At 44.1% G+C, this 23,124-nt stretch overlaps 1 protein-coding gene across 1 annotated transcript; it reads left to right on the top strand.

The window, feature by feature from the left end:
- Positions 1–13,665: 13,665 nt before the first annotated feature.
- Positions 13,666–22,176, top strand: bmp10 (bone morphogenetic protein 10). The gene is made up of 2 exons (XM_061907060.1): positions 13,666–14,356; positions 17,799–22,176. The coding sequence occupies exons 1-2, from the start codon at positions 13,756–13,758 to the stop codon at positions 18,833–18,835; spliced, it is 1,638 nt and encodes a 545-aa protein (XP_061763044.1). The 5' UTR covers positions 13,666–13,755; the 3' UTR covers positions 18,836–22,176.
- The last annotated feature ends 948 nt before the right edge of the window (positions 22,177–23,124 follow it).

Below are 23,124 nucleotides of genomic sequence, written 5' to 3'. Positions count from 1 at the left end.
AAGTACTGAAGCTCTACATAAAACAAGAATGGGAAAGAATTCCACTTTCAAAGCTTCAACAATTAGTTTCCTCAGTTCCCAAACGTTTATTGAGTGTTGTTAAAAGAAAAGGTGATGTAACACAGTGGTGAACATGCCCTTTCCCAACTACTTTGGCACGTGTTGCAGCCATGAAATTCCAAGTTAATTATTATTTGCAAAAAAAAAAAAAAGTTTATGAGTTTGAACATCAAATATGTTGTCTTTGTAGTGCATTCAACTGAATATGGGTTGAAAATGATTTGCAAATCATTGTATTCCGTTTATATTTACATCTAACACAATTTCCCAACTCATGTGGAAACGTGGTTTGTACTCAGAGTCAACGCTTGCACAGCTGATTATTATTTGTATGGTTTGATCTCAAATGCAATTGCACTCCAAATGGTTCAACTCTTCTAGTAAATTCCATTTTCTTGCAAACAGACACAAGTGTGTCCTATGAGTGTTGAGCAGAAGACTGAGAATTTAGAGCAAAAAGGAAAACAATGAGGCAACGTCCTGCCAGGGACGAAACAACAGATAACAGGACTGAGAAGATAAAGTAAAAAAAAAAAAGTGCATTGTAGCAAAGTCAACAGGGATCCTGGCCAACAAGCTAACACGGTCAGGTGACCACCAATCGTTGTTGGCGTCATCGTCAAGAGCAGCGTCTGCCAACATCTACCAAGCCAACGCACTCTGGGTGTTGTTAGCTTTGACACCATTGCTAAGCCCCCCTAAATAATTTGGGGTGAGTTTTTATTCCTAAATTTTTTAACTAAAATATTCAATATAAATATGCAACAATATGAGTTAAGATAAATAATAACATAACCTATCATTATTCATTGTGATTATAAATCATTAGAAGACCCTCTCTGTCTGCACTTATTATCCAATCCAATCCGTTCCGTCAGTTGCGCCCGCATTACTGTACTAAAAATCCAGTCAAGGTTTTCAATGTTACCTTAACAAAGACATCAAATCAAATCACATTAAAAGCGTTACTAAAACGGCCTTCTTTCATCTCCGTAATATCGCTAAAATTCGCTCCATTTTGTCCACTAAAGACGCCGAGATCATTATCCATGCGTTTGTTACGCCTCGTCTCGATTACTGTAACGTATTATTTTCGGGTCTCCCCATGTCTAGCATTAAAAGATTACAGTTGGTACAAAATGCGGCTGCTGGACTTTTGACAAGAACAAGAAAGTTTGATCACATTACACCTGCACTGGCTTCCTGTGCACTTAAGATGAGACTTTAAGGTTTTACTAATTACGTATAAAATACTACACGGTCTAGCTCCATCCTATCTTGCCGATTGTATTGTACCATATGTCCCGGCAAGAAATCTGCGTTCAAAAGACTCCGGCTTATTAGTGATTCCTAGAGCCCAAAAATAGTCTGCGGGCTATAGAGCGTTTTCCGTTCGGGCTCCAGTACTCTGGAATGCCCTCCCGGTAACAGTTCGAGATGCTACCTCAGTAGAAGCATTTAAGTCTCACCTTAAAACTCAGTTGTATACTCTAGCCTTTAAATAGACTCCCTTTTTAGACCAGTTGATCTGCCGCTTCTTTCCTTTCTCCTATGTCCCCCCGTCCCTTGTGGAGGGGGTCCGGTCCAATGACCATGGATGAAGTACTGGCTGTCCAGAGTCGAGACCCAGGATGGACCGCTCGTCGGGACCCAGGATGGACCGCTCGCCTGTGTATCGGTTGGGGACATCTCTACGCTGCTGATCCGCCTCCGCTTGGGATGGTTTCCTGTGGACGGGACTCTCGCTGCTGTCTTGGATCCGCTTTGAACTGAACTTTCGCGGCTGTGTTGGAGCCACTATGGATTGAACTTTCACAGTATCATGTTAGACCCGCTCGACATCCATTGCTTTCGGTCCCCTAGAGGGGGGGGGGTTGCCCACATTTGAGGTCCTCTCCAAGGTTTCTCATAGTCAGCATTGTCACTGGCGTCCCACTGGATGTGAGTTTTCCTTGCCCTTTTGTGGGTTCTTCCGAGGATGTCGTAGTCGTAATGATTTGTGCAGTCCTTTGAGACATTTGTGATTTGGGGCTATATAAATAAACATTGATTGATTGATTGAAATCAAACTTTATTCATAAAGTGCTTTTCATACTGTGGAGAGGCGGAGCCGTCGGTCCGACAGAGCAGCAGGGCACGCTGGAGCCCGGCCCAAATATGGCGGCGAGGAGGCGGAGAATGCGAGCGAGCAGCGAGACGGGGCGTGCCGGGAGCGACGCCACAAGCCAGATCAGGTCCGTGGATCGTGCACCTGATCACAATTAATGTATCTCCTATGTTAGAATAATTATGTATATATTATCATCATAACTATATGCTTAAGGGCCGTTACTATAAAGTATTGTCAATTTGTGTTGAAGGGTTTTTTCTGTATTTGTGCAGAGCTAGCTTGCCTTTCTTTTCCATGAGTGTTCTGTTCAGATGCTGACTGCCAAGGCCAAACTTTGTGTTCTGGGACCAGCACAAGAACAGACTGGGCAATAGCACCAAGTGTCAACATATTTGCAATTTTGTATTATCATATCTTGTCGAGTCCACTCCCCCTTTTCCCTTAGTCACAATGATGTAATAGGGATTTCCTTAATAAATACAGGAGGCACGCGGGCTGTGCTTTAGAACGTTGCTTGGGTCTGTAACTAGAGCACAGCCCAAAAATACGTGTCTCCTCATGAGTTCTATTTAACCCTGTGTCTGCTTGGTTCCTTGGTTCTTGTCTGTTTAATAGATGTCACCAGTGTTTGAACCTGACACCTATCAATGCATAAAAGGGGAGAAGGAGGAGAGATCGAGGCAGAAGGAGTTGGAGAACCCGCATCACCAGAGACGGGGAGCAAGAGGCAGACGAAGACGCGGCCGACTGAAGAGCAGACAGAAGAGCAAGCAGTGGAGAAGGAAGGAGCTGAAAATCCACCCGACCTACGCTAAGGAAAATAGACTCCCTTTTTAGACCAGTTGATCTACCGTTTCTTTTCTTTTTCTTCTATGTCCCACTCTCCCTTGTGGAGGGGGTCCGGTCCGATCCGGTGGCCATGTACTGCTTGCCTGTGTATCGGCTGGGGACATCTCTGCGTTGCTGATCCGCCTCCACTTGGGATAGTTTCCTGCTGGCTCCGCTGTGAACGGGACTCTCGCTGCTGTGTTGGATCCGCTTTGGACTGGACTCTCGCGACTGTGTTGGATCCATTATGGATTGAACTTTCACAGTATCATGTTAGACCCGCTCGACATCCATTGCTTTCCTCCTCTCCAAGGTTCTCATAGTCATCATTGTCACCGACGTCCCACTGGGTGTGAGTTTTCCTTGCCCTTATGTGGGCCTACCGAGGATGTCGTAGTGAAGTGAAGTGAAGTGAATTATATTTATATAGCGCTTTTCTCAAGTGACTCAAAGCGCTTTACATAGTGGAACCCAATATCTAAGTTACATTTGAACCAGTGTGGGTGGCACTGGGAGCAGGTGGGTAAAGTGTCTTGCCCAAGGACACAACGGCAGTAACTAGGATGGCACAAGCGGGAATCGAACCTGCAACCCTCAAGTTGCTGACACGGCCACTCTACCAACCGAGCTATGCCGCCCCATAGTGGTTTGTGCAGCCCTTTGAGACACTAGTGATTTAGGGCTATATAAGTAAACATTGATTGATTGATTGAAACCTGCTCAAGAATGTCCTTCCTTGGGGGTCAATGGAACCCGCACGACAGCGAGAGTCTGTCACACAACCATAAAAGAAATTCAATGCAAATGGGTTATACTTGTATAGCGCTTTTCTACCTTCAAGGTACTCAAAGGGCTTTGACACTATTTCCACATTCACCCATTCACACACACACACATCGACGGCGGGAGTTGCCACGCAAGGCGCTAACCACGACCCATCAGGAGCAAGGGTGAAGTGTCTTGCTCAAGGACATGAAGGACGTGACGAGGTTGGTAGAAGGTGGGGATCGAACCAGGAACCCTCAGGTTGCTGGCACGGCCACATGTCCCATCACATACGTACGCACGGACACAGATACCAAACAAAAACACACACATGCAACTATATGGACAAATGATTGCATTACTGAGTACAGAGGAGACATGTGAGTAAACACTATCACAGTAGCCATTTGCACCAGGAGGTCTTCAGACCATGGCAACCAGGATGCTGACACAAAAGCACGGCCGATAACCCCTGAGTCTGATGGCTCATCTGAGGAACGTTGGAAAAAAAAATAATAAAACCTGTAAAATAGTAAGAACCATGTGTAGAGATAAAGAATAAAATACAAAGTAAGACATATCCTGTCCTTATGTGTTTGGGACCTCTCATGCTTACTTAAGATGACTGAAGCTTTCTTAAACTTACACTTTCAACCATTTAGATGTATTTAGTAGAGGTGGGAATCTCACGATTCGTGTTAAGGTCTTGGTCAAGTGGGGGTGACCCCAGGATGCAGAGATGGGAGACAAGGTGGAATTACCAAAAATGAAAAAATTTAGACAAAAAGGGATAAGTAAAGCTGATGAGGCAGAAACGCACACCATGAAATCTTGACAAAATAGGTTCCTCGAAGGTCGGCAGGAGAATGGGCCAGGGCACACAGAGCAGGGCAAGAGTCCAACAAAAGAAATCCTTTTACCTCAGGGGGATTAGGAAATAAACATTCAAGAGGTTAGGGGATTCAGGACAGAGTAGCGAAAACATACCAGGTCTGGTGAAGCAGGTGCATGCACGAGAGGAGTTCTAGGAAACAATAACCGGCAAGGCCAAGGTGACAGTGAGGAGCCTAAAAACTGGTGTGCTAATTGCGAGCAGGTGTGCCTCAAGGTCCGCCCCTCGCCGAGGACGAATCACTAAATAAACAGGTGCAGACAAAAAGGAGAAGGCAGGAAAACACTAAAAACACAACTGATTCGATTACAATTTAGGAGCTACAAATCGATTAAAAATGATTAATGTTTCTTTCATTTAATACATAATTTCACTAAATAAGCGTTCATCACTTACAACTTAAAAAAAACAAAAAACAGTGCACTTGGAATAAGAAACAGTTCAATTAAATCCCACATTTATTAAATTCACCTAAATAAACCTGCTCAGTGGCTTTGTGGTTAGAGGTCTGTCCTGAGATCAGTAGGTCGTGAGTTCAAACCCCGGCCGGGTCGTACCAAAGACTATAAAAACTGGACCCATTACCTGCCTGCTTGGCACTCAGCATCTAGGGGAATTGGGGGTTAAATCGTGTATTCAGTGTTGTTAAAAGAAAAGGTGATGTAACACAGTGGTGAACATGCCCTTTCCCAACTACTTTGGCACATGTTTCAGCCATGAAATTCTAAGTTAATGATTATTTGCACAAAAAAAAAAGAAGTTTATGAGTTTGAACCCAGCCGAAGCTGCCCTTTGTCACCGATTCTGTTCATAACTTTTATGGACAGAATTTCTAGGCGCAGTCAAGACGTTGAGGGGTTCCGGTTTGGTGGCCGCGGGATTAGGTCTCTGCTTTTTGCAGATGATGTGGTCCTGATGGCTTCATCTGACCGGGATCTTCAGCTCTCACCGGATCGGTTCACAGCCGAGTGTGAATCGACCGGAATGAGAATCAGCACCTCCAGGTCCGAGTCCATGGTTCTCGCCCGGAAAAGGGTGTAGTGCCATCTCCGGGTTGGGGAGGAGACCCTGCCCCAAGTGGAGGAGTTCAAGTACCTAGGAGTCTTGTTCACGAGTGGATGGTGAGATCGACAGGCGGATTGGTGCGGCGTCTTCAGTAATGCGGACGTTGTATCGATCCGTTGTGGTGAAGAAGGAGCTGAGCCGGAAGGCAAAGCTCTCAATTTACCGGTCGATCTACGTTCCCATCCTCACCTATGGTCATGAGCTTTGGGTCATGACCGAAAGGATAAGATCACGGGTAAAAGCGGCCGAAATGAGTTTCCTTCGCCGTGTGGCGGGTCTCTCCCTTAGAGATAGGGTGAGAAGCTCTGTCATCCGGGAGGAACTCAAAGTAAATCCGCTGCTCCTCCACATCGAGATGAGCCAGATGAGGTGGTTCGGGCATCTGGTCAGGATGCCACCCGAACGCCTCCCTAGGGAGGTGTTTAGGGCACATCCAGCTGGTAGGAGGCCACGGGGAAGACCCAGGACACGTTGGGAAGACTATGTCTCCTGGCTGGCCTGGGAACGCCTCGGGATCCCCCGGGAAGAGCTAGACGAAGTGGCTGGGGAGAGGGAAGTCTGGGCTTCCCTGCTTAGGCTGCTGCCCCCGCGACCCGACCTCGGATAAGCGGAAGATGATGGATGGAGTTTGAACATCAAATATGTTGTCTTTGTAGCATATTCAACTGAATATGGGTTGAAAAGGATTTGCAAGTCATTGTATTCCGTTTATATTTACATCAAACACAATTTCCCAACTCATATGGAAACGGGGTTTGTATAAGGCTGACATGCTAACTACTAAACTACCGTGCAGTCTAGGGATGCACCGATTAATCGGTAACCGAATATATTCGGCCGAATATGGCAAAAAAAGCCACATTCGGCCTTCGGTGGAACGAGTTAAGAACAAGGCCGACGCAATTTTTTGACGCAATTTTTTGACGCAATTTTTTGACGCGGTGACGCAATCAACCAACGTGCCGTGACGTTGGGATATGTTGTGTACCTGTATAAGTGTATGAGGTTACAAGCACACACTTATTGAGATTTAGTGGGGCCTCTGTTTACATTATTAGCCTGTTGTGTAGGCTACCTGTATAAGTGTATGAGGTTACAAGCACACACTTAATTAAGATTTACTTGAGCCTTCTGTTTACATTATTAGCATATCTACTGTGGCTAAGCAGACTTTTTGCCAAAAGGACAATAATTCATTTGTTGTGGGTTTATCCACTTTAATGCACTTTTTTTTTTTTTGGGGGAATGCATGTTTTGTTTGAAGGCCTAATATAAATGAGAAACTTTGTGCTTTTTTTGAAAAGCAAAGGCTACTGGAATATTTAAAAAAATGTCAGTATTCAATAAAAAAATTACTTTATTTGAAAAACATGTCTGAATATTTATTCTAGGCTATTTATGCAATATAAAAAAAATTGTGAAAAACTGCATTCATTATTCGGTATTCGGCATTCGGCCACAAATTTTCATTTCGGTGCATCCCTTTCAGAATATGTCAATTATATTTCTGTTTAACGTTGGCCATCGGAAGAACATGCAACATGTTTTCAACTATGGAATATCTCCAAAATCCCGTAGCCACATTTCTGATGGAACGTTTCTCGTTTGCAAGCCTGCAAGTGTGTGTTTGTGTGTGTGTGTGTGTGTGTGTGTGTGCGCTGTAGGCCATTACCAAACCTCGGTTGGGTCATCAGGAAGATGCGATGGTCTCTGACGACGTCAGTGTAACAATGCAGCAGATAAGAGCACGCCTGTCAAGTGTCAGCCTGGCAGATGTGTGGCGGAGGCGGGAAAAACGTATTCCTTCCCGGCTCGGTGACGCATTGCAGTCACGAGTGTATCTGCGGGGTCGCACCAAGAAGCTGCGGAATGACAAAACTATCCCAGGGTGGCATGTGAGTTTAGGTGTTGGGCAGGAATGTTCTTCCCATCGGGAAAAGGGCTTTTTTTTTATCACATCAGGAAACATCTGAGCAGCGTTGTGACGAGAACAGTCTAGCATGTCGACATAATGTCCAGTACCATTTAGTACAGTATAGTACAGTATAGTACATCCTGTTATCAACCCTATGACGCATTGATCAATCAATGTTTATTTACATAGCCCTAAATCACAAGTGTCTCAAAGGGCTGCGCAAGTCACAACGACATCCGCGGTACAGAGCCCACATAAGGGCAAGGAAAAACTCACCCCAGTGGGACGTCGGTGACAATGACTATTAGAAACCTTGGAGAGGACCGCATGTGTATGTATATGCATGTGTTTAAAGGCCTACTGAAATGAGATTGTCTTATTCAAACGGGGATAGCAGGTCCATTCTATGTGTCATACTTGATCATTTTGATTTATGTGTCGCCTGTATCGGTTGGGGACATCTCTACGCTGCTGATCCGTCTCCGCTTGAGATGGTTTCCTGTGGACGGGACTCTCGCTGCTGTCTTGGATCCGCTTGAACTGAACTCTCGCGGCTGTGTTGGAGCCACTATGGATTGAACTTTCACAGTATCATGTTAGACCCGCTCGACATCCATTGCTTTCGGTCCCCTAGAGGGGGGTGGGGGTTGCCCACATCTGAGGTCGTCTCCAAGGTTTCTCATAGTCAGCATTGGATGTGAATTCTCCCTGCCCACTGGGTGTGAGTTTTCCTTGCCCTTTTGTGGGTTCTTCCGAGGATGTTGTAGTCGTAATGATTTGTGCAGTCCTTTGAGACATTTGTGATTTGGGGCTATATAAATAAACATTGATTGATTGATTGATTGATTTATGTCTAATGTACGGAATAATTCTGGTTTTGCTTACCGACCTCGAAGTTATTTGTGAAATGATAGGTGTGAGCAGTAGATGGCAGACACACATAAGAGATACGTGTAGACTGCAATATGACTCACGTAAAAAAAACACCACAACTTAAAGGCCTACTGAAATGAGATCGTCTTATTTAAACGGGGATAGCAGGTCCATTCTATGTGTCATACTTGATCATTTTGATTCAACCCCCAATTCCAACCCAGCAGGAAGGTATCGGGTCCCCCGATTTTATTAGCGTTTGGGACTACTTGGCCGGGGTTTGAACTCACGACCTAGCGATCTCAGGGCGGAGACTCTAACCACTGAGTAGGTTAGTGGTTGTATCATCACCGGAGGTGTGTAGTGTAGCAAGGTGTTTACTTATATTTACTTACCTTTTTTACCGGACTATAAGGCGCACTTAAAATCTTTCTTTTGTCTCGAAACTCGATAGCGCGCCTTATAACCCGGTGCGCCTAATGTACGGAATAATTCTGGTTTTGCTTACCGACCTCGAAGCTATTTGTAAAATGATAGGTGTGAGCAGTAGATGGCAGACACACATAAGAGATACGTGTAGACTGCAATATGACTCACGTAAAAAAACACCACAACTTAAAGGCCTACTGAAATGAGATTTTCTTATTCAAACGGGGATAGCAGGTCCATTCTATGTGTCATACTTGATCATTTCGCGATATTGCCATATTTTTGCCGAAAGGATTTAGTAGAGAACATCGACGATAAAGTTAGCAACTTTTGGTCGCTAATAAAAAAGCCTTGCCTGTACCGGAAGTAGCAGACGACGTGCGTGCGACGTCACGGGTTGTGGAGCTCCTCACATCCTCACATTGTTTACAATCATGGCCACCAGCAGCGAGAGCGATTTGGACCGAGAAAGCGACGGTTTCTCCATTAATTTGAGCGAGGATGAAAGATTCGTGGATGAGGAAAGTGAGAGTGAAGGACTAAAACAAAAAAAAAGGCGACGGCAGTGGGAGCAATTCAGATGTTATTAGGCACATTTACTAGGATAATTCTGGAAAATCCCTTATCTGCTTATTGTGTTATTAGAGATTATAAAGTCATACCTGAAAGTCGGAGGGTTGCGGTGACCACCAGTGTCTCTGAGAGAAGCCATATGGAGGAACCAAGAAAGTCACAGCTACTGCAGGAGGACGCAAACTCCGCTCAAGTCTCAGACTTAATATCACAATTTTCTCATCCAAAAACTTGCTGGTTGACATGTGGTAGAGAAACATGTTCGCTTGACCGCTCTGTTCCATATTAAAGCTTCACAACAAACAAAGAAACACCGGCTGTGTTTCGGTTTCTAAAGGCAGCTGCAATACACCGCTTTCCACCAACAGCATTCTTCTTTGACGTCTCCATTATTCATTGAACAAATTGCAAAAGATTCAGCAACACAGATGTTCAAATTACTGTGTAATTATGCGATGAAAAGAGATGACTTTTAGCCGGGAGTGGTGCTGGGCTAATCTGTCCGCTACAACCCGAGACGTCACAAACACGCGTCATCATTCCGCGACGTTTTCAACAGGATACCTCGCGCAAAATTTAAAATTGCAATTTAGTAAACTAAAAAGATGTTATTAGACACATTTACTAGGATAATTCTGGAAAATCCCTTATCTTCTTATTGTGTTACTAGAGATTATAAAGTCATACCTGAAAGTCGGAGGGCTGCGGTGACCACCAGTGTCTCTGAGGGAAGCCATATGGAGGAACCAAGAAAGTCACAGCTGCTGCTGGAGGACGCAAACTCCGCTCAAGTCTCCGGTAAGAGCCGACTTATTGCTTACGATTTTCTCATCCAAAAACTTGCTGGTTGACATGTGGTAGAGAAACATGTTCGCTTGACCGCTCTGTTCCATATTAAAGCTACACAACAAACAAAGAAACGCCGGCTGTGTTTCGGTTGCTAAAGGCAGCTGCAATCCACCGCTTTCCACCAACAGCATTCTTCTTTGACGTCTCCATTATTAATTGAAGAAATTGCAAAAGATTCAGCAACACAGGTGTCCAAATTACTGTGTAATTATGCGATGAAAAGAGATGACTTTTAGCCGTAAGTGGTGCTGGGCTAATATGTCCGCTACAACCCGAGACGTCACAAACACGCGTCATCATTCCGCGACGTTTTCAACAGGATACCTCGCGGGAAATTTAAAATTGCAATTTAGTAAACTAAAAATATGTTATTAGACACATTTACTAGGATAATTCTGGAAAATCCTTTATCTTCTTATTGTGTTACTAGAGATTATTAAGTCATACCTGAAAGTCGGAGGGCTGCGGTGACCACCAGTGTCTCTGAGGGAAGCCATATAGAGGAACCAAGAAAGTCACACCTGCTGCATGAGGACGCAAACTCCGCTCAAGTCTTTGGTAAGAGCCGACTTAATATCACGATTTTCTCATCCAAAAACTTGCTGGTTGACATGTGGTAGAGAAACATGTTCGCTTGACCGCTCTGTTCCATATTAAAGCTTCACAACAAACAAAGAAACGCCGGCTGTGTTTCGGTTGCTAAAGGCAGCTGTAATACACCGCTTTCCACCAACAGCATTTTTCTTTGACGTCTCCATTATTCATTGAAGAAATTGCAAAAGATTCAGCAACACAGGTGTCCAAATTACTGTGTAATTATGCGATGAAAAGAGATGACTTTTAGCCGGGAGTGGTGCTGGGCTAATATGTCCGCTACAACCCGAGACGTCACAAACACGCGTCATCATTCCGCGACGTTTTCAACAGGATACCTCGCGGGAAATTTAAAATTGCAATTTAGTAAACTAAAAATATGTTATTAGACACATTTACTAGGATAATTCTGGAAAATCCTTTATCTTCTTATTGTGTTACTAGAGATTATAAAGTCATACCTGAAAGTCGGAGGGCTGCGGTGACCACCAGTGTCTCTGAGGGAAGCCATATGGAGGAACCAAGAAAGTCACAGCTGCGGCAGGAGGACGCAAACTCCGCTCAAGTCTCCGGTAAGAGCCGACTTATTATTGCGATTTTCTCATCCAAAAACTTGCTGGTTGACATGTGGTAGAGAAACATGTTCGCTTGACCGCTCTGTTCCATATTAACGCTTCACAACAAACAAAGAAACGCCGGCTGTGTTTCGGTTGCTAAAGGCAGCTGTAATCCACCGCTTTCCACCAACAGCATTCTTCTTTGACGTCTCCATTATTAATTGAAGAAATTGCAAAAGATTCAGCAACACAGGTGTCCAAATTACTGTGTAATTATGCGATGAAAAGAGATGACTTTTAGCCGTAAGTGGTGCTGGGCTAATATGTCCGCTACAACCCGAGACGTCACAAACACGCGTCATCATTCCGCGACGTTTTCAACAGGATACCTCGCGGGAAATTTAAAATTGCAATTTAGTAAACTAAAAAGATGTTATTAGACACATTTACTAGGATAATTCTGGAAAATCCTTTATCTTCTTATTGTGTTACTAGAGATTATAAAGTCATACCTGAAAGTCGGAGGGCTGCGGTGACCACCAGTGTCTCTGAGGGAAGCCATATGGAGGAACCAAGAAAGTCACAGCTGCTGCAGGAGGACACAAACTCCGCTCAAGTCTCCGGTAAGAGCCGACTTATTATCCCGATTTTCTCATCCAAAAACTTGCTGGTTGACGTAGAGAAACATGTTCGCTTGACCGCTCTGTTCCATATTAAAGCTTCACAACAAACAAAGAAACGCCGGCTGTGTTTCGGTTGCTAAAAGCAGCTGTAATACACCGCTTTCCACCAACAGCATTCTTCTTTGACGTCTCCATTATTCATTGAAGAAATTGCAAAAGATTCAGCAACACAGATGTCCAAATTACCGTGTAATTATGCGATGAAAAGAGATGACTTTTAGCCGTAAGTGGTGGTGGGCTAATATGTCCGCTACAACCCGAGACGTCACAAACACGCGTCATCATTCCGCGACGTTTTCAACAGGATACCTCGCGGGAAATTTAAAATTGCAATTTAGTAAACTAAAAAGATGTTACTAGACACATTTACTAGGATAATTCTGGAAAATCCTTTATCTTCTTATTGTGTTACTAGAGATTATAAAGTCATACCTGAAAGTCGGAGGGCTTCGGTGACCACCAGTGTCTCTGAGGGAAGCCATATGGAGGAACCAAGAAAGTCACACCTGCTGCAGGAGGACGCAAACTCCGCTCAAGTTTCCGGTAAGAGCCGACTTAATATCACGATTTTCTCATCCAAAAACTTGCTGGTTGGCATGTGGTAGAGAAACATGTTTGCTTGACCGCTCTGTTCCATATTAACGCTTCACAACAAACAAAGAAACGCCGGCTGTGTTTCGGTTGCTAAAGGCAGCTGTAATACACCGCTTTCCACCAACAGCATTCTTCTTTGACGTCTCCATTATTCATTGAAGAAATTGCAAAAGATTCAGCAACACAGGTGTCCAAATTACTGTGTAATTATGCGATGAAAAGAGATGACTTTTAGCCGTAAGTGGTGCTGGGCTATTATGACGTCACAAACACGCGTCATCATTTTTCAACAGGATACCTCGCGGGAAATTTAAAATTGCAATTTAGTAAACTAAACCGGCCGTATTGGCATGTGTTGCAATGTTAATATTTCATCATTGATATATAAACTAATCAGACTGCGTGGTTTGGTAGTAGTGGGTTTCAGTAGGCCTTTAAATGTACAAAATGCATCAAAGTGGTCCCTTATCCTTAGATTAGAATCCTAACGACGCCTTCTGAATAAAGTTTGGACGCTCCTGGGCTCCAGGAAATGTGAGGAGAGATTGGTGCGCTTCGTTCTTTGTCATTAGGCCTCACAGCTCATTACATTTCAATTTCGTTTGGACAAGTGATTCATATTGCTGTTAAATCCGATCCAACACGACAACGGCCAGCAGAAGCCTGCCGTTTGCAAAGCAAATAAACAAACCAAGGGAATCAACTCTGGTGCACCCACCCAAACAAAACAGCACTTCCACAAGGAAGAAGCTACAGGACCGTGTTTACAAAATCCTCATTAAGGAAGTTGTGGGATACACACTTGTGTGCATCACAGACAGTTGAGGGCACGCACACACACACACACACACACACACACACACACACTACAAGCAGAGAGCAGAGCCCACCATGTCGTAGATAAGAGACTGCGAGAAAAAGCTGGGTGGACAGAGCAAAGCACAGAAAGAGCATCAGACACCACGGAGATGAGTCAATGGACGCCGCTAAGAAGCCGTCACTGCCTTCGGACCTGCGGCGCCGTACCTGAAAAGGTGTGCTCGGTGAGCACTGCAAGGTGGCGTGTGACTGGCACACTGCCGCAGAGAACACAGCAAAGGTCAACAACACTTTTTATCGACAGGGACTGCAGAAAGCAAACTGCGGGTTTTTTCATCTCCATGGCGAGCATTTTGTTGTATTTATGGGGAACTATCTGCAGCACCAAAACTTTCCTCTTGCTCTGGGCACTCCTGTTGCTCCACGGGCCTCTCTGCGGACAGAGCAGCCCCATCTCCAATACGGACCGGAGGCCCCGACCAGCTACGGGGACACGGGACGTTCTGGGAGGGGCGGACAACCCGTCCCGTTCGGAGCAGGAGGGCAACCCGAACAGGCAGGGGGTCCTAGAGAGCTTGAAAGAGCAGTTTTTGCAGACGTTCAACCTGTCCGGCCTGGGTCCGCCTCCGCTGCCGCCTGGAAGCATACGAGAGGAGCCACCGGAGTACATGATGGAGCTCTACAACCGCTTCGCCAACGACCGCACTTCCCAGCCCGTTGCCAGCATCATCCGCAGCTTCAAAAACGAGGGTGAGTCTCTCTACTGAGTCTGGTTAATTTTTTATTTCACAACTGTTTTTTTTTTTACCAATATTGAGAAATACTTTAGTTAAATTGAGTGTGGTTTCAATTTGGGACAATTATACATCATATATTGTGTACACTACTCACAAAACTTTAGCAATGTTGGGTAGAATTGAACTAGGGATGTTCCCATCAGGGTTTTACGCTTCCGATTCTGATCATTCAAGAGTGGGATCAATGCCGATACTAATCATGTGTATTACATTTACATTTCTCTTCAGTTTAACGATATCCACATAATATTTTAACTTTTTCCTTATTCTCTTTCTCTGTGTGTAAAATGTTCAGCCTTATCCCCCCAGTGCCAGTGATACTTAACCTTCGTCTTGTGTTAGGGACCCGTTTTAGTTTTTAAATGCATAAAAGAACCACATACATTTATTTTTGACTTTGTCAGGAACCTCTATTTCAACAAAATAAAACAATTTTTTTTTGTTTCGCTAAATTATAAAATGCTCTGGTTGAAATTATGACATTGGTGTTGTTAGGGTCGGCACCGACCCGTTTTAGTTTTTAAATACATAAAAGAACCACATAAATGTATTTTTATGCATCAAGGCTTTTTGACTTTGTCAGCAACCTCTATTTCAACAAAATAAAACTAGTTTTTTTTGTTTCGCTAAATTATAAAATGCTCTGGTTGAAATTATGACGTTGGTGTTGTTAGGGTCGGTTTTGACCCAGTTATAAAAAATAAGTCTATAAAGCACTAAGTAGAGCCAAAACTGAACACACTGACGGCCAGCTCCTCTACCAATCATGTGAGCTTTAGTGGATCCTCATTTTACCTTGTTATCCAGTACAAAAACAAACAAAATTCATGTGGTTCTTTTATGCATTTAAAAACTAAAATGTCCAGACATTTGAGGTCAATTCAGTATAGAGTTGTTACTATGATAAAATTATTAAAATGAAAAAATAAATAAAACAAATTTATTCAAGAGATGTGTTCTAATAGCCCTCAGTAATGGTCAGGTAACACAACAAACTTTTTTTTATTTATACGATTCTCTTGAGGTTCGTTTTACCATTTTTTTCAATTGAAATCGAGGGGTATACTGACAAAAAAAAGGCCCAATGGCCCACACCAAAAATATTAAAACCAATATTTTCATGGATAAGGAAACCTAACGACGTAACCAAGAGATGAGAAACAAATTGGATGATAGATAATTGTTTTTAGTGTATTTTACAGCTGATTTAAGACATGGGTTAAAACCGACCCGTTAACATAAGAGATGGTAACAGAAAGCTAACACAAGAGGAAGGTTAATAATGATACTTAAAGGCCCACTGAAATGAGATTTTCTTATTTAAACGGGGATAGCAGGTCCATTCTATGTGTCATACTTGATCATTTCGCGATATTGCCATATTTTTGCTGAAAGGATTTAGTAGAGAACATCGACGATAAAGTTCGCAACTTTTGGTCGCTAATAAAAAAGCCTTGCCTTTATCGGAAGTAGCAGACGTCACGGGTTGTGGTGCTCCTCACATCTGAACATTGTTTATAATCCTAGCCACCAGCAGCAAGACCTATTCGGACCGAAAAAGCAACGATTTCCCCATTAATTTGAGCGAGCATGAATGATTCGTGGATAAGGAAAGTTAGAGTGAAGCACTAAAATAAAAGAAATAAATAAAAGAAAAATAGAAAAGGCGACGGCTACAGGCGGCGGCAGTGGTAGCGTTTCAGATGTAATTAAACACATTTGCTAGGATAATTCTGGAAAATCCCTTATCTGCTTATTGTGTTAATAGTCTTTTAGTGAGATTAGATAAGGAAAGTCATACCTGAAAGTCTGATGGCTGCGGTGAACGGCAGTGTCTCAGAGAGAAGCCGATGAGGAGCCAAGATCACAGCTGCCTTTTTGACAGCTACAGGAGAACGTCCCATAATCCACTGAAGTCTCCGGTAAGAGCCGACTTAATATCACAATTTTCCCATCCAAAAACTTGCCAGTTGACGTGGATTAGAGATGAGCGGTTTGCGGTCTCATCCGCGTAGTCCGCGGATAAACCGCGGGTCGGGCGGGGGACATGACGAAAAATTAGATTTTAAATAGATTCGGGCAGGTGGCAGTTGAACCATTTGGAATTATTTGACATACATGGTTCAGGGATCGGCAACCTTTACCACTCAAAAGGCTATTTTGACCCGTGTCACAAAGTAAATAAACGACAGGAGCCGCAAACATTCTCGCGAATATCTGCTGGCGGTTACCCAGTTAGCAAGAATTAAGACGTGCTATAAAGCCATTGCCTTTGACGCCTTCTACAAAATGTATAAACTGCTTGCCAGTCCAGCACAACCCCCCCCCCCCCCCCCCCCCCCCGTGCATTGGTAAGGTGGGTGGGGTTGGGGGCTAGCGGGGTGTATAATACAGCCAGGAAGACTCATGGATGCAAAGGATTCTGGGTATTTGTTCTGTTGCGTTTATGTTGTGTTACTGTGAGGATGTTCTCCCGAAATGTGTTTGTCATTCTTGTTTGGTGTGGCTTCACAGTGTGGCGCATATTAGCAAGAGTGTTCAAATTGTTTGTATCACAACCATCAGTGTACTCTGTGTCACCCAGTATTGCCTTTCAATCTTGTACGTGTTTCTGCGGAAGCTGCACACAACATGTTGCTGATGTTGTTGAAGGTGTCAAAGGCAACGAATTCATAGGACCCCCCTTAATCTAGTTATCTGGATAAGCACCAGCAAACAGTCGCGAGAATGTTTGCGGCTCCCATTATCCTCTACACTCTGTGGAACGGGTCATATTAGATCTTTGAGTGGTAAATGCTGCCGACCCCTGATATATAACAACGGGCGGGCAGTTGCGGTGTTGATAAAATTTTGGTTCGGGTGGATGGCGGGTGGATGGCGGGTGGATGACGACTTTAGTGATGCGGTTGCGGATGATATAATTGCCTATCCGCGCATCTCTAACGTAGAGAAACATGTTCGCTTGACCGCTCTGTGTTAAAGCTTCACAACCAACAAAGAAACACCGGCTGTGTTTCGGTTGCTAAAGGCAGCTGCAATCCACCGCTTTCCACCGACAGCATTCTTCTTTGACGTCTCCATTATTAATTGAAGAAATTGCAAAAGATTCAGCAACACAGATGTCTATATTACTGTGTAATTATGCGATGAGAAGAGACGACTTTTAGTTGTGAGTGGTGCTGGGCTAATATGTCCCCCTCCAACTAATAACGTCACAAACACGCGTTTTCAACAAGAAACTCTGCGGGAAATTAAAAATTGTAATTTAGTAAACTAAAGCATGTGTTGCAATGTTAATATTTCATCATTGATATATAAACTATCAGACTGCGTGGTCGGTAGTAGTGGCTTTCAGTAGGCCTTTAAAGTCTGAATTTTTTTTCTTGATCCCCCAGATTTTTCTTCAAGTGCCGTAGGCGCCGGAGGCGTAAGGCGCCACCCACTTCTCTTCAACGTGTCCGTCCCCCACCACGAGCGCATCACGGCGGCCGAGCTCCGCCTCTATACCCTCATCCAGACTGACCGCCGTCTGTACGCCGGTGTGGACCGCAGGGTCACCATCTATGAGGTGGTACCTGGTGACGGGGACGACAACACCACCCATGAGAATGTTCTCGTAGAGTTAGGGGCGGAGGAGGCCGTGGCGCTGGTGGAGTTGGCGTCACGGCAAGTTTTCGGCACGGACGACGGCTGGGAAGCGTTTGACCTCACCTCTTCCGTCCTGCGGTGGCGGGAATCCGAGCGCGGCACCACGCATCGATTGGAGGTGCACATTGACAGCATGGCGCTTGAGGTCGAGGCTCGGGGGTTCAGGGAGGAAAACGAAATTGAGAACACGGCGGCAGGAAACATGAAGATCGACACCGGCAGCAAGGAAAAGCACAAACCTCTGCTGATTGTTTTCTCCGACGACCAAAGCAGCGACCATCGAGATAACAAGCGTGAGCTGAGTGAAATGATCGACCACGAAGCCAACGTCATCCCCCAAAACGACCTGGAGAACGACCTGTGGGGCGGGTACGACGAGTCCGAGCCGGACGAGGCGGACCTGATACAAATGCGCTCCAATCTGATCTACGATACGACCTCGCGTATCCGCCGCAACGCCAAGGGCAACCACTGCAGGAGACAACCTCTACATGTGGAGTTCAAAGACATCGGCTGGGACAGTTGGATCCTGGCGCCCGGCAGCTACGACGCCTACGAGTGCTCGGGGACGTGCTCGTTTCCGCTGACCAAACACGTCACGCCTACTAAACATGCCATCGTGCAGACGCTGGTGAACATCAACAGTCCTCAGAGGGCGGCGAGGGCCTGCTGCGTGCCCACCAAGCTGGATCCAATCTCGCTTCTCTACCTGGACGACACAGGCGTGGTGACGTACAAGCACAAGTACGAGGGCATGGCTGTTGCCGAGTGCGGCTGCAGATAGTCGATGGTCTTGGAAAGAGACGAACAATGTGCTTCGACCGTTGTGTCAGGTGTGGTCCGAAGGATTCTTGTACATTGTATTTATTACGAATAATAGTTGCCAAGTTTCCAACACAGTGGAGATGAGGTCTCACAACTAAAATGTTGTTCGGAACGAAACACATTCTTCAGGATTCTGTGGGAACTAGTGGGCCAGTCCCCCCCCCCACCCCCGCTTCACCCCCCATGACATGTGTTTCCCTCCACTTATCACTTGATGCAAACACTAATCAGCACTTCAGTGAAATGACCTCCTTAAGGCAACCTGAACTCTCCAAGCCCGCCTCCTGTGGCCTCCTGATACGTAGGCACCACGCAAGGAGTCCGACTGGCGAGGGTTATCTATCCAAACCCGGTTTCCCCCCCGGCCCCCCTCCCCCCTGCCTCCGTCATGCCAAAGCTACAGTGATAGCAAGGTGTTTGCGGCTGAGAAACATGTATTCCACCCATCAGACATGGACGCCATTCCAGGCAAGGTTTGAGGTGGCGGGATCGGAACAAGGACCACATTCCTGGGGAGTCTTAACTTCGCTGTTCTTCCAGTGCGTTTCAAGCTCCTGAGTTTGGGTCATCCATCACTATTTGGGGACCTTGTCAGCCGTGGAGCAGAAAAAGAACAGCAGTGTTGAGTTGGCCCAGTCTTTTGTAAGAAGGCTCTCGATAGCTCTGCTGCTTGGAATAAAAGACCGACTATTTATTGTTCTAATTTATTATTTTTTTTTTGATAAAACAGATGACTATATATGTAAATGTTCTATGTTACCCAATGTTGAGCATCCAGTAAGACTACAAACCCCGTTTCCATATCAATCAATGTTTATTTATATAGCCCTAAATCACAAATGTCTCAAAGGACTGTACAAACCACTACGACTACGACGTCCTCGGAAGAACCCACAAAAGGGCAAGGAAAACTCACACCCAGTGGGACGCCAGTGACAATGCTGACTATGAGAAACCTTGGAGAGGACCTCAAATGTGGGCAACCACTCACCCCTCTAGGGGACCGAAAGCAATGGATGTCGAGCGGGTCTAACATGATACTGTGAAAGTTCAATCCATAGTGGCTCCAACACAGCCGCGAGAGTTCAGTTCAAAGCGGATCCAAGACAGCAGCCAGAGTCCCGTCCACAGGAAACCATCCCAAGCGGAGGCGGATCAGCAGCGTAGAGATGTCCCCAACCGATACACAGGCGAGCGGTCCATCCTGGGTCTCGACTCTGGACAGCCAGTACTTCATCCATGGTCATCGGACCGGACCCCCTCCACAAGGGGGGGGGGACATAGGAGAAACAGAAAAGAAGCGGCAGATCAACTGGTCTAAAAAGGAGGTCTATTTAAAGGCTAGAGTATAAAAATGAGTTTAAAGGCGAGACTTAAATGCTTCTACTGTGAGTTGGGAAGTTGTGTTAGATGTAAATATAAACAGAATACAATGATTTGCAAATCCTTTTCAACCCATATTCAGTTGAATACGCTACAAAGACAACATATTTGATGTTCAAACTGATGAACATTTTTTTTGTTGCAAATAATCATTAACTTTACAATTTGATGCCAGCAACACGTGACAAATAAGTTGGGAAATGGGACAATAAATACTAATAAAGTTGAGAAATACTCATCAAATACTTATTTGGAACATCCCACAGGTGTGCAGGCTAATTGGGAACAGGTGGGTGCCATGATTGGGTATAAAAGCAGCTTCCATGAAATGCTAAGTAATTCACAAACAAGGAAGGGGTGAGGGTCACCAATTTTTAAGAAAATTGTCCAACAGTTTTAGAACAACATTTCTCGATGAGCTATTGCAAGGAATTTAGGGATTTTACCATCTACGGTCCGTAAAATCATCAAAGGGTTCAGAGAATCTGGAGAAATCACTGCACGTAAGCGATGATATTACGGACTTTTGACCCCTCAGGCGGTACTGCATCAAAAACCGACATCAGTGTGTAAAGGATATCACCACATGGGCTCAGGGACACCTCATAAAACCACTGTGAGTAACTACAGTTGGTCGCTACATCTGTAAGTGCAAGTTAAAACTCTACTATGCAAAGCGAAAACCATTTATCAACAACACCCAGGAACACCGAATGGCTTGGCTGGGCCCGAGCTCATCTAAGATGGACTGATGCAAAGTGGAAAAGTGTTCTGTGGTCTGACGAGTCCACATTTCAAATTATATTTGGAAACTGTGGACATAGTGTCTTTCGGAACAAAGAGAAAAAATAACCATCCGGATTGTTGTAGGCGCAAAGTTCAAAAGCCATCATCTGTGATGGTATGAGGGTGTATTAGAGCCCAAGGCATGGGTAACTTACACATCTGTGAAGGCACCATTAATGCTGAAAGGTCCATACAGGTTTTGGAGCAACATATGTCGTCATCCAAGCAACGTTATCATGGACGCCCCTGCTTATTTCAGCAAAACAATGCCAAGCCATGTGTTAGTAAAAGAGTGCGGGTACTTTCCTGGCCCGCCTGCAGTCCAGACCTGTCTCCCATGGAAAATGTGTGGCGCATTATGAAGTGTAAAACACGACAACAAGACCCCAGACTGTTGAACGACTTAAGCTGTACATAAAACAAGAATGGTAAAGAATTCCACTTTCAAAGCCTCAACAATTAGTTCCCAAAACGTTTATTGAGTGTTTTTAAAAGAACAGGTGATGTAACACCGTGGTGAACATGCCCTTTCCCAACTACTTTGGCAAGTGTTGCAGCCATGAAATTCTAAGTTAATTATTATTTGCAAAAAAAAATTAAGTTTATGAGTTTGAACATCAAATATGTTGTCTTTGTAGCATATTCAACTGAATATGGGTTGAAAAGGATTTGCAAATCATTGTATTCTGTTTATATTTACATCTAACACAATTTCCCAACTCATATGGAAATGTGGTTTGTACAAAGTTGAATCTCATTGTTTAAGTTTAAAATCTCAGCAAGCCATTTTTCTATTCACAATCATGAATGCCGGACATATTTGCTCCATCGTTAACGATCATTTGGATTTGCTTCCGTCAACCAACGGTATCAGCACACAGGTCAAAGTTCGTACATGTCTTCTAAACAAAGACCCATGGGAAAGTGACTTAGTGGGGGCTTTAATGAAGAAAACGGATCGTCTGCTGTGACGGAAAACCTGCACACGAGGAGCCAAGTGTCAATTTTTACAAACATAATCTCAATGATAGGATCAGACCACATGTTGTATTATCATGTTGCTCTTTGGATGTAGCAACAACATGCAAGAAAGCTGTAAATAAAGGAGGTTATTCTTTTCATGATCTGAAATGTTTTTGCCAATCCTGTCATCCATTCCTTGGTGTGACTCTCTAAAGCAGTCTAAGAAAATCTCAAGACTGTAGACCAAGGGTAGGGAACCTATGGCTCTAGAGCCAGACGTGGCTGTTTTGATGACTTCATCTGGCTCTCAGATACATCTTAGCTGACATTGCTTAACACAGGGGTGTCCAAAGTGCGGCCCGCGGGTCATTTTTTAACGGCCCCACGGCACATTTTAGGAATACAATTAAAAAAAGAATAAAAAACATAAAAAGTGGTATAAAAGAGCAAACAGGTGAAATGTAACAAGAAATTGTTGCAATGCTTACTCTTATAACACAAAGCGGCCATGCAGGCTGTTTCTTTCTTTAAAAAATAATAATGAATCAAAATCAATGTCATTTTGAATTATTGACCTATACAAGGCTTCGATTACGTCACATCAAATATTCCACTTTGAGATATTTTTTGGGGGGAAATTGTTGCATATTTTGTGTTTTACCATTTAAAATCTGAGCTGTTTTTTTTTTTAAAAGAAGGGCCTAAAACAAACAAAACATAAACAACAATAAAACTTAAAATTGACGGATATATCTGAAGTTGATGTTGAGATTATTGTGCTAAAAGTAAACAGTAAAAAAATTGTATAATTTATTTTTGAACACTTTAATAAATAGGACAATTTTGGACCCCCAATTATTTTAGTGTGATTTGTGATGTGTCATTGCTCGAAAAATAATAATGAATCAAAATCCAAAATTAAGGCTCCAATTATTATATAATCTCAAACATCCCACCTAAAAAAGTTATTGGGTGAAAATATTGCATATTTAGTGTTTTTTCCATTTTTTTTTTTCTGATGTTGATCTAGTGCAGGGGTGCCCGTTACGTCGATCGCGAGCTACCAGTCGACCGCGGGGGGTGTTTCAGTCGATCTCCAGCCAGGCTTTTAAAAAA

This window comes from Nerophis ophidion, linkage group LG07, assembly GCF_033978795.1.
Source record: "Nerophis ophidion isolate RoL-2023_Sa linkage group LG07, RoL_Noph_v1.0, whole genome shotgun sequence".
NCBI lineage: Eukaryota > Metazoa > Chordata > Actinopteri > Syngnathiformes > Syngnathidae > Nerophis > Nerophis ophidion.
This window is presented reverse-complemented; position numbering and strand designations above follow the sequence as displayed.

Bases quoted from the DNA above. Each gene is read 5' to 3' on its own strand.
- bmp10 (XM_061907060.1), top strand. From the start codon at position 13,756: ATGAGTCAATGGACGCCGCTAAGAAGCCGTCACTGCCTTCGGACCTGC. The intron at 14,357-17,798 runs GTGAGTCTCTCT...TTGATCCCCCAG, and splicing joins CCGCAGCTTCAAAAACGAGG to ATTTTTCTTCAAGTGCCGTA.